Consider the following 12,399-nt stretch of genomic DNA (forward strand, 5'->3'; position numbering starts at 1 on the left):
CTGCCTTGTCTACTTCAGAGGAATCCAGGCACAACTAAATGAGATACAACTGTTCAAAGTGCCCAAAAACCAGCATAAACTAAGTATAAACTAAGATCACCCTTATTACAGAGAAGTCCTGTAGAATAGAGTCCTATTCTATTCTTGTTGTTTACTTTTTGAGAGAGAAAGAGCATATACACAAGCAGGAGAGAGGCAGAGAGAGAAAGAGAGAGAGAGAGAGAGAATGAGAATCCCAGGCAGGCTCCATGCTGTCAGTGCAAAGCCTGATGCCGGGCTTGAACTGACAAACTGAGATAATGACCTATGCCGAAGTCAGACACTCAAATGACTAAGCCACCCAGGTGCCCTGAGACTTATTCTATTCTTAGTGGCAGAGGCTAGTTTCACACAGGCTTGGAAAATCCATTGCTGCTTACAAACAACAATGGAGAACAAGGAGTCCAAGTGAGTGAAACTTTTTTTTAATTTTTTTTTTTTTTAACATTTATTCACTTTTGAAAAACAGAGAGAGACAGAGCATGAGTAGGGGAGGGGCAGAGAGAGAGGGAGACACAGAATCCGAAGCAGGTTCCAGGCTCTGAGCTGTCAGCACAGAGCCCGACGCCAGGCTGGAACTCACAAGTCACTTAGGGGCACCTGGTGGCTCAGTCAGTTAAGCGTCCGACTTCGGCTCAGGTCATGATCTCACCACTCGTGAGTTCGAGCTCCGAGTCGGGCTCTGTGCTGACAGCTCGGAGCCTGGAGCCTCCTTCAGATTCTGTGTCTCCCTCTCTGCCCCTCCCCTGCTCGCACTCTGTCTCTGCCTCTCTCTCTCTCAAAACTAAATAAACATTAAAAAAATTTTTTGGTAACCAGTCACCTACTTGCCTGACATCTTAAAGAAAACGCATGAGAAGCATCACCTTTATTTATGACTCGGGGTCGGTCATCACTGTGGATACTAACAACACTACACACCCAAGACCCGGCAGCGGGTACACAGCAGGTGCACCCAGCAGGTCTCCTGTACGCTTCCTCACCTCGCCTTCGCCAAGCAGTCCTTAATGGTCATTCATGACCCACCGTGTCAGGTACCAACAGCCACTCCTCAGCCCCCTGGGTTGAGCAGAGGCGAGGGGCTCTTGGAAGAATCAGTTAGGACATAAATGCAAAGGCCCTGGGGTGCCTGGGTGGCTCAGTCGGTTAAGCCTCTGACTCTTGATTTCGGCTCAGGTCATGATCTCACAGTGCATGAGTTCGAGCCCTGAGTCGGGCTCCACGCTGACAGTGTGAAGCCTGCTTGGGATTCTCTCTCTCCCTCTCTCTCTCTCTCCCTCCCTCTCTCTCTCTGCCCCTCCCCTGCTCATGCTCTCTGTCTCTCTCTCTCAAAATAAATAAATGCAAAAACCCAGGAGCAGCTCTCCTGGAATCAGCCCTAAGTTGGGGTATAAACCACACTGGGGAATTCAAAGGATTTTGTTTACTTCTTGCCCATCAGCTGAGTTCCAGCCTGGAGAGTTAGGCAAACGTTCGCCTCCCTACAGCCTCCACCTGGACCACATACAATCAGCAAAAGTGGCCTTGGCCAACGCCGGCAGCCGCCTGGGGCTATTTCCAAGCGTCCCACGTAGCAGACCTAACCCCCGGGCACCCTTCCCCTGTCAGGGCAGGGGCACTGGGAGCACACCGGCAATGTGCGGCCTCCCCACCAACACAACAGGCAGTGACCGCGCCTCTCACAGCAAAGGCCCCGGGTGGCATGGGGAGGCAGTCCCCGCTACTGTCTGAGGCCTGCTCCCGAGGAGGCTTCAGGCTCCTCCTCTGGGCAGAAGAAGACTTGGTCGGCCCCCACCACGTCCCCATGGAGGTGCACACAGGCACCAGGCGGGCCGGGAACTCGCTGGCTGTTCCATTCGAGTTTGCGTTGGCCTGCAAGAACGCTGTGTTCAACATCAGCACGGAGCCGGTTTCTGCGAGCATTACAATCGTTCCTCAATCATCATGGGACAGAGATTCTTGCTCCTGTGAAATCCAACCTCAAAAGCCTCACCCTAGCCTGCATCGAACGCCCTGCCTCTCCCCGCTGGTGCTGCCGGTAGTGCCCGGGGAAGGCCGTGCCCACGCTTTGGCTGGGAACCCTGCACCGCTTAGAAACCATGGATAATCAGCAAGCCTCAAGCTCTTCCAAAAATCCTATGGTTGAGTTCAGATCTTCCACGACCTAAAATACAAAGAGCAACAAGCAGCACAGAAGATCACAAAACAAGAAGCTGCTTCATAGAGTTCATTATCAAACTAACATGCCGGGGCACCTGGGTGGCTCAGTGAAGCATGTGACTTCGGCTCAGGTCATGATCTCGCGGGCTGTGGGTTCGGGATGCGCTGTGCTGACAGTTCAGAGCCTGGGGCCTGCTTCGGATACCGTGTCCCTCCTCTCTCTCTGCACCTCCCTCGCTTGCGCTTTGTCTGTCTCTGTCTCTCAAAAATAAACAGTAAAAAAATAAAAATAATAAACTAACATTCATCCTATCAAACTAACTGAATAACTACCTTTAGTCACGGAAAACCCAAAATAGCACCTGAAAGTGATTTTGAAATGTAACAGATCCTTAGTAGCTCCACCATCAAAAGTCATTTGTAACTTCTCCAGAACAGCAGTGTGTCAGCCAGGCAAGTCTAGGAAAACAAGGGTCATGTGTGTTGGATTTCAGGCTCCTTTCGCTGTCAGAAAAGAACTCAACGTTTACTTCCGGTTGAGCTCTAACACCGGGAGCTGCCTGAGCTTCCCGCCACAGGAGTAAGGGCTCTGGCGCGTGTTCTCTTAAAGACATGAAGTGAGAAGCGAGCTAGTCACCGGGCTCGGAGGCCACCGTCTCATTGTATACGGGAAACCGCCAAGATACGGGCCTCATCACAGCACGAAGGAGCAAGCGCCCTCCAGGCGGCAGCCCGGGTCCACTCCACACCTGACGTGTCCACTGTCGGCACGGAGTCCACCCCAGACGGTCACTGCACTACCTCGGGCCGGCTGCACACCCTGCGCGTGGGAACACGCCCGCACACCAGGGACTGACCGGGGTTCTCATCCTCACCAACGCACGCCCACTCGGAGGCTCACAGAGACACCATCTCTCAGCAGGGAGCCAGGTGTACCTGCTGGTAACAACAGAGAACTCGGCCTCTGCTCAGATCATCCAAGTGCCCTCTGAGGCTCCAGTCTTCCCGCTGGCCGGTCTCCAGGAGCTCATCTAGAATGGTGTCTCAAGAACGTAGATGGATGTGGGGCGCCTGGGAAGCTCAGTTGGTTAAGCGTCTGACTCTCAATTTCGGCTCAGGTCATGATCTCACGGTTTGTGGGTTTGAGCCCCGCACTGGGCTCTGAGTTGATAGTGTGGAGTCTACTTTGGATTTTCTCTCTCTCTCTCTCTCTCTCTGCCTTTCTCCTGTTCACACACTCTCAAAATAAATAAATAAACTTGAAAAGAGAAGTAAAGAGAAGAAAGAAGGAGATGGGAGGAGGGGGAAAGGGAGGGGGAAAGGGAAGGGGAAAGGGAGGGGGAGGCGAGGGGAGGCGAGGGGAGGCGAGGGGAGGCGAGGGGAGGGGAGGCGAGGGGAGCAAAGCAAAGCAAAGCAAAACAAGAGTGTAGATAGATGTTTAAGACTTAGGCACAGGGCAACCACACCCTTATCCACTTAGGGACAGTAAAGAGTAGAGGTGGCTTTCTAAAGGGCTCCTGGTTGATCTGAAGACACCATGCTGCTACTGCCAGTGTCGGCACCCTAGCCACTTCCGGCTCCCAGGGGACACTGTCACCTGAGCTCTACCCGACCCCTAATCTCGTTTTCTATCCAGGGAGTTTTTAGCCTTTTACAGCCTAAGGCAGGTTCAAGATGCGTGCATCTGAGACCCTGAAGTCGAAGTCCTCAGAACAAGCCTTCCCGACACCGGATGAGCTTTCAGTCGTCCAGACGGTCAGGTTTCGTAAGTTAGAGCACCCACGACTGAGTCTCGGCTCCGTCCTTTATGCTTTGTGGGACACCGGGCACACCACAGAACTACCTGGCGCTGTGCGTCCTCTGCCCTAAAGTGGGGAAAACAGTAATACTCGCCACCGTGTCGGAGCTGGCTACAAGAATGAAAGTAACGTTCCGTGTAAAGTGCTTGTAGCAGTTGCTGACAGTTTCAAGTCCTTGTCATTCCCATGCTACTACCAGAGCCAGCTTACCACCGAGTGTGGGCCCCTGCGGAAACTGCTCCTGGTGGTATGACTTCCACGGAGTATGAGCTACTGTTGCTGCCGTTTCCACCAAGCATGAGCCTCCACCGCTGCTATTAATACTACTGCTGAGTGGGAGGCTCTACGGCTCCGCTGCCACCAAGAGGAGCAATACCACCAGTGAGAAAACTTCTGCTACAGAGTATGAGCTTCTGCGGCTGCTGCTAACGCGCCTGGGTGGGAGTCTCACCGCTCCTGCTGTAACACCAGTAATACTACCAATAACAGTACTGCTGCTGCTACTACTGAGTGTGAGTCCTGCTGTTGCTGCTGACACTAGCAATCCCGCTACTGAGGCTGAGCAACCACCAGTGCCGCCACCGCCGCCATGACTACTACCGGGTATGAGCCCCTCCCACCACCACCGCGACTACTACCGGGTATGAGCCCTACCACCAACGTGACTACTACTACTGGGTAAGAGCCCTACCACCACCTCCACCACCACCGCCACGACTACTACCGGGTATGAGCCCTACCACCACCACCACCGTGACTACTACCAGGTATGAGCCCCTCCCACCACCACCGCAACTACTACCGGGTATGAGCCCCATGTTTGCCAGACTCCACTCCCCGATAACCCACGTCCTAAAAGAGGCCGGCACTCTCACCAGCCGCACCCTCATCTAGCCCCCCATCCCAGCACCCCCAGCTCTCCCAGCAGTAGGTATTCCCAGGCTCAATGACTCAGTAATCAGTGCTCCCTGCACCAGAGTGGGGCCTATCCTCTCAGGGGGAAGCCCGGCCTCTGCACCTCATACCTCTTCTCCCAAACGCAGCAAAGATGCAGCTCATATTGAGATGGGTTCTAGTCACCGTGTGGGACTTAGTGATCCACCCCAAGACGGCCGCAGTGCACTACAGTGAGGAAAGCCAGAGCACGGTCCAAACCCAGCCACAAGGGCCACCCTTCTGATCCCTCATCTTCAGGACTTGTCACCAAGGGAAAGTACAGAACCGGGGTCAGCAGAGGAAGGCTGCTCCGGGACGCCGTCCGGCCCCAAGGTCCAAGGACACACGTGCCTGCCCACCCCCACCCAGACACGGGGCCCACGTCGAGGCTGCGGGACTCCCTGCCAAGCAGAATCCATGGGCTCAATGCTCTGCGAGGTCAGCACCCATATCTGATGAGGAAATCCTGCATACACACCGGCCACGGCAACACCAACCTGTCACCCTGTGTATTTCAAACTGAGACTCGCTGTGACCACATGGAAACACCATCACTGGGACCCCTGTCCACAGGTCAGTGACAAGCTGGGGCTGCCCAAGGAGCTCCTGTACCCTCTCCCACCAACCGCCCCCCCTACCCTGTCAGTCCCACTGCTTTGCATCTCCGCCCTGCCCTTGACAAGCCACAGCAGTATCTAGGTGGTGATGGGTGCCCCATATACTTGTCCCCACCCTCCGGCCAACCCGCCTTTGTCATCAATCTCCCAGGGCCATCCAGTCCCCTGTCAGCTGACAGACCCTGTGGTTTCCTCCAGTTACACAGGACAGAGATCACCTACCTACACCCACTGCCCTTCAATACAACAGAGCCTTTTGCATGGGAGCTGCCCCTCCCCCCCACACACCAACCAGCCCACCCATCTCACACCCAGCACTCAGGACAAGTCAGCGCCCTTCTCCATCTAAAACAATCTTTTCCCGGGGTGCCTGGGTGGCTGAGTCGGTCAATCATCCGACTTCAGCTCAGGTCATGATCTCACAGTTTGTGAGTTCGAGTCCCATGTTAGGCTCTATGCTGACAGCTCAGAGCCTAGAGCCTGCTTCATATTCTCTCTCTACCCCTCCCCTGCTCATGTTCTGTCTCTCTCTCTCTCTCTCATAAATAAATAAACATTAAAAAAAAATTTTTTTTAATAAAATAAAACAACCTTTTCCCAGCAACCACAACCTCTATCCCTTCGACCCACATACACTCACAGGGCCACCAACGTCCCTAAGGCAGTACTGAGGTACCATAGAGCATGAGCCACCCAGGTGGGTTTGCAGCATGCTTCCAGCAGGCTGCAGCCCAGAACAGGCACAGGCTCACCGACACCGTGTCCAGGAGAACACGGTCTTACTGGAGGATCTGGATGGAGGCGCTTCAGGGTAATGGAGGTCAAGGACCTGATGACTTTCTGCCTTTGCTTTGCCTCCGCACATCACTCCTACGCGCACTGCAGTGCCCGGCTATCAAAGCTCCTCCTTCCAACCACCAATCCTCCCCAGTAGCCAGGGACAGGAAACCAGAATGGGTCGTGTGTGAATCCTCCAGAATTCCTCCACAGACAGGGTTTTGGCTCGTAGTACATGTCCTTCTGCAAACAGCCCAGAGAGACATGTGTTCTCGGGAGCTCTGGCCGGCTCCACCCTCCACACAGAGCCCCGGGGCTCTGCTCCCCTGGAAGGGGGAGGCAGTAATACCTTCTTGGGAAAGCATTCATCAGATTTGGCCGGGTCAAATTAGCTGCTATTCGCTGAGCACCTGTAAAATGCTTTGTGTTACTCCGGGCTCTATCCAAAGTGAATTCCTCCAAACGAGAGCACGCATATTTCTTGAGGTTGTAGAGTCTTCTTTGGGTGAAGGATCACTGTTAGCATTTCTAACCTTTCCCACGCACCAGCAATATCCCAACATGCCATAAAACTTCAGAGCACCAGCCTTCCGCAACACTGCATTTCGATTGGTTAGAAGAAAAACAGTATCACCCCGCCCCCGCCGGAGGCCCATTTAAGTATCTGCCCATTCTGAAGATGAACACGACCGCTGAGCTACATCATGTTTCCCAGACATGTTTTATCGTCAGACCATAATCCACCTGCCCCTGTCCCCAGCAATGCTGCCATCTGTGTACGCATTTGCACACACTGGAAAACAACACACTGTGTATAGAAGTTTTACCTCCATTAGCGTAAAAATTCCCAAAACTAAGTAGGATTTCCAGTAACACTTTATGATCGCTTTTGTTAAGGAAGGCTTCCGTGCATCTTTCTCGGCTCTCAAAACTTCTTTATCCCAGTACCTGCAAGAGAAACAAAAGAACAGTGAGAAACCACACACCCGGCTACAGGGCCGAACAGGGGGGGTGGACAAATCAAAAGCTACGTGTTTACAGGACATTCTGTTTATCATAGGGCACCCTGTGGCTACTTCACTGGCACTGCTAAACGTGTGCAGGGCTCCTAAAAGATGTGTGGTGCGGAACCTGAAGCACCAGAAAAACATGCCTTGAGGGAGAAAGTTCCAGTCTCAGGAAACAAGTCACGGCCAAGCGCTGCTGGATTTACAGCACCATGAGCAAGCCAGTAAGGCAGACCTGAGTCCAGACAGCCTCCTCCAGTGATACCGTCTCCGGGACAGATCCTGGCATCCAGGGCCTCTGCTGCTGGCAACTGCCACCCCACAAATGCACAGGAAACATATGCTTTCCCCCAGCCACCAAAGTAGGCTAAGCCCAGGGACAGCCTGAGGGGAGGTGAGTGTACCGCATTAGGAAAGGAAGCTCAGGCCAGACCCATCCCAAACCAGGAGACACACACTTAGAAATTCTCATTTCTCCTCACCCGGCTCATTCCTGCCCATGGCTTACCCTTGCAACTCCTCTCCAAGATGCTTTGAGCGATCTTCTGGAAGCACCGGATACATATCATCTTCTTCCAACCTCCGTTTGTGACCGATTTTAAACAAGGGGTTCAGCCACCTGTTAAAAATTAAGAGAAAGGAAGAGTGACACAGATCCAAATTACACATCTGTCTCATTAGAACTTACATTCATGGGGTTTGTTAAAAAAAAAAAGGGGGGGGGGGGCTCCAAAAGACAAATACCGTACGATTTCACTTACATGTGGAATCTAGAAACAAAATGAACAAACAAAAAGCAGAGCAGGAACAGACCCATAAATACAGAAAACAAACTGATGTTGCCGGAAGGGAGGGGGATGTGCAAAAGGTTGGGGGGGGTTGGAGGTTCAGGCTTCCAGTTACAGAATGAGGAAGTCACACAGATGAAAGGCACAGCCATCGGGAATGTAGTTAATGATGTTGTTGAGTTTTTTACTAGGATTTTACTTTTAAGTAATCTCTACACCCATCGTGGGGCTCAAACTCACAACCCCGATGTCAAAAATTGCATGCTCTACCCACTCCGCCAGCCAGGTGCTCCCAGTCAGTGGTGTTGTCATAGTGATGTATGGTGACAGATGGCAGCCAAGCTTGTGGTGAGCACAGCATAACCTGTACACCTGAAACTAAAGTAATATCCTGTGACAACTGTACTTCGAATTTTTTGAAAGTTTACATTTTATTAAACATTTTTTTTAATGTCTATTTAGAGGCGCCTGGGTGGCTCAGTCAGTTAAGCGTCCGACTTCGGCTCAGGTCATGATCTCATAGTTCGTGAGTTCGAGCCCCGCGTCAGGCTCCGTGCTGATAGCTCAGAGCCCGGAGCCTGCTTCGGATTCTGTGTCCCCCCTCTCTCTGCCCCTTCCCTGCTCATGCTGTGTCTCTCTCTGTCTCAAAAATAAGTAAACATAAAAAAAATGTCTATTTAATTTTGAGAGAGAGAGAGGACATGAACATGAGTAGGGGCAAAGTGGGGAGGGCAGGGGACAAGAGAGGATATGAAGCAGGCTCTGGGCTGACAGCAGAGAGCCCAGTGCAGGGCTCAAACTCAGCAACTGTGAGATCATGACCTGAGCCAAAAAATTAAGAGTTGGACGCTTAACTGACTGAGCCACCCAGGCGCCCCTGAAAGCGTACATTTTAAATATAGAGACATGGAGGGGAAAATAAATGCACGCGCACACACACACACACACACACACACACACACACACACACACACACAGCTCTATCCACTGAGAGGCCCTGGGAACACTGACACACCAGCAGCAAAGAGCATTCCAGAGCCCAAAATCTGGGTTTTATTTTTTTCTTTTACATAAAGAAAAACAAAAATAGTTTTTCTTATGAGAACTTTTAAGATCTACTCTCTTAGCAACTTCCAAATACGTAATACAGAATTATTAACTATAGTCACCATGCCATACATTACATCCCCAGGACTGACTTACTTCATAACTAGAAGTTTATGCCTTTTGGCCTCCTGCACCCAGATCCTGGTTTTTCAGTATCTTTCTTCCCTAAAGAAACCAGGTCTCCTTGAAGAAATGTCTCATTTCCAGGTTGGGGCAATATGCGGAAGCACCTGTCGGATTAGCTTTTCTAATTGTCATGTTAAGTGCCTGGCATTAAGCTACGGATTGCTGAGGCATTCACTGTGAGAGTCATTCCATCTCAAATAAAGACAGCCACACTGGATGAAGAGCCACATTACACCACCCATAAAGTTTCCTCTTCTTGTAAGAAAACTCAGGATTAGGGGTACCTGGGTGGCTCAGTCGGTCAAGCATCCAACTTCGGCTCAGGTCAAGATCTCACGGTTCATGAGTTCAAGCCCCACATCAGGCTCTGTGCTGGCAGCTCAGAGCTTGGAGCCTGCTCCAGTTCTGTGTCTCCCTCTCTCTGCCCCTCCCCTGTTCGTGCTGTGCCTCTCTCTCTCTCTCTCTCTCTCTCTCTCTCTCTCTCTCTCTCAAAAATGAACATTAAAAAACATTTCTTTTGTAAAGAAAACTCAGGATGACAGAGATAACTGACCATCTCTGACCGCTGGCTTTTCCCATGCCTTCATTCCCACTTATGTTCTCAGTTCACCAAGAAAGAGTGAACTTGCAAAACCCCAGGCACCCTACCCAACCTCTGTAGAGGCAGAACCCCAAATCCAGGTGTGTGCATGCCCAGGCATGCCGTGCACTCTCTAGAACCTATGGGTAATAAACCTTGTCATTTCTAAAGTTCCCTGATGGTTATTGCTGAGACTCATCTTGCAACCACGAGAATCACACGGGCTGGTCCGACCACAACACCGGCTGCAAAAGGGACAATGCCCGCGGGGCTGTCGCAAAAGTAGCAGAGCCCAGGTGAGCGGTGTCCCAGGCTTTCCTGACAAGGGCACCTCCCTTCACAGGCTGACACGAGCACAGAACAGGCAGAGAAAGCTTGAGATGAGCCCACAACACCTTACACTCAAGGAATCACGAAGATGCGTCCAAAACACAGAGGAGACTGCGCAAAGGGCTCTCACCAGACAAATCTGGGATGCTCCCAGCATCACGTAATAAATGGCGAGGAGTCAAATCATTAAGTAACAGAAGAATCCGTGAATCCTTACTGCCACAGAAACACAAGAGAAGAGAAAGCTCTTGCATTCTAGAATGCAAATATAGAAGGAACCATGGAGTTAGGAAATTACCAATGAAGTTAAAACTCATGGGTGAAAGTCTGATGTGGAACATGGTACTTGTATAATTCTAAATGATCTCTACAAATTACTAATTATGAAACAAAAAAATAATAACTGTACAGGGGATCAAAAAAAAAAACCTATACATAGGCTCCTGGGTGGCTCAATCAGTTAAGTGTCCGACTTTGGCTCAGGTCATGATCTCACAGTTCGTGAGTTCGAGCCCCACATTGGGCTCTGCGCGGACAGTGAGGAGCTTGCTTGGAATCTCTCTCAACCCCTCTCTCTGCCCCTCCCCTGCTCGCTCTGTCTCTCCCAAAATAAACTTAAAAAAATTTTTTTAAAGATTAAAAGAAAAAAAAAACTCTGCAAATCCATTATGTATTATTTAGATGACAATAATTAATATGCAGAGACGGCCTAACAATGAACACCATTTCACCGATTCACCAGGGTAAGGAAATTTCTGAGGCCAGACAATAATAGCCTGTGAAAGTAGAGATTCTACTTCTCTTATTCATTGCTTTATCCCTAGTATGATACTGGATACCACAGAGGTGCTCTAGAATTTGTTGTTGAATAAATGAATGTCTATGAATCATGAAGCAAAAAAGAGAAACCGACCTTCAGATTTTGCTAACCCTGGTAGCCTGGTACCTCCAAAGAAGCCCAGTTCAGAAGCTGGAAGGCTGGATTCTGGTCCCAGACTGCCCCCTGCTCCAATTCTACAAATTCAGCACCTCCACGACCCTTTGCCAGTCACCTAGTATCTCGGTGTCTCAATTTCCTTCCAAGAGAAAAGTACAGATCTGTGAGCTTTAACCACCAAACAGCTTGAAACATACTGGGTTATTTATTCCCTGTAGAAAACGCTCATGCAATTAGCAGAGGGTAAGGGGAACTTACCCAGATGAGGACACCCTGCCCTGAAAGGCCCTCTTTAAAATTCTGGTTTTGAAGAGAAAAAGATGCTTTTCATTAGGAAAATGGACATCAAAACCACATGAGACGTCAGCTCACACATATCAGCAGGGCTACTGTCAGAAAATAAATATCAAGTTGGGTGAGAACATGGAGAAACTGGAACCCTGGCGCAGAGCGGTGGAAATGTAAAATGGTGGGGTCACAAGGGACAAATATTACGATTCCACTTACAGGAGGTACTTAGAGTCGTCAGATATGGAGAGACAGAAAGAACTGTGGTTGCCGGGGGGCTGGGAGAGGAAGGGGAAACTGGAAGCTCGCACTTGACGAAACACCAATGCAAGATGAAAACTGTTACGTAACAGTGTGAATGCATTTAACACGACTGAACTGTACACTTAAAATGGTGAGGGGGGTGGGGCGGTGTCCGGGTGGCTCAGTCGGTTAAGCTTCCGACTTCGGCTCAGCTCGTGATCTCACAGTTCATGGTTCAAGCCCCACATTGGGCTCCATGCTGACAGCACAGAGCCTGCTTGGGATTCTCTCTCCCTCTCTCTCTGCCCCTCTCCCGACTCAGGTTCTATCACTCTCTCTCAAATAAATAAATATTTAAAAAGATAAAAAGATGGCAAACTTTACGTTACATGTATTTTACCACAATTTTTTTTTAATTTAATGAGAAAAAAATTCTGCTAGGTGTACCACCGGAGGAACTCCAGACTTTGCTAACTTTCTGGTGGTATGACCTTGAATTAGCCACACAATCTCTCAGTACTGGCCTCTGGGAAACAGGGAGAACACCTCCCAAGGCTGCTGAGGGCGTCAGCCAGGGTTTCTTTCAATACCACAAACACCCACCCAACATGCAGCCACTCTGGAAAACACTATAGAGGTGCCTCAAAAAGTTAAAATAGAACTAC

General features: G+C 50.4%; 1 protein-coding gene across 2 annotated transcripts in view; it reads right to left on the reverse strand.

Moving 5' to 3' along the window:
- The window catches only part of ABCC4 (ATP binding cassette subfamily C member 4), a 263,778-nt gene that overhangs the window by 208,935 nt on the left and 42,444 nt on the right, over window positions 1-12,399 (reverse strand). For both annotated transcript variants that reach the window (XM_030312762.1, XM_030312755.1), the window contains exons 2-3: window positions 7,844-7,954; window positions 7,156-7,276 (exon numbers count right to left, since the gene is read on the reverse strand). In XM_030312762.1, the coding sequence (XP_030168622.1) occupies window positions 7,156-7,276; window positions 7,844-7,954 (232 nt within the window). The remainder of the gene's footprint in view (window positions 1-7,155; window positions 7,277-7,843; window positions 7,955-12,399) is intronic.

This window comes from Lynx canadensis, chromosome A1, assembly GCF_007474595.2.
Source record: "Lynx canadensis isolate LIC74 chromosome A1, mLynCan4.pri.v2, whole genome shotgun sequence".
Taxonomy (NCBI): Eukaryota; Metazoa; Chordata; class Mammalia; order Carnivora; family Felidae; genus Lynx; species Lynx canadensis.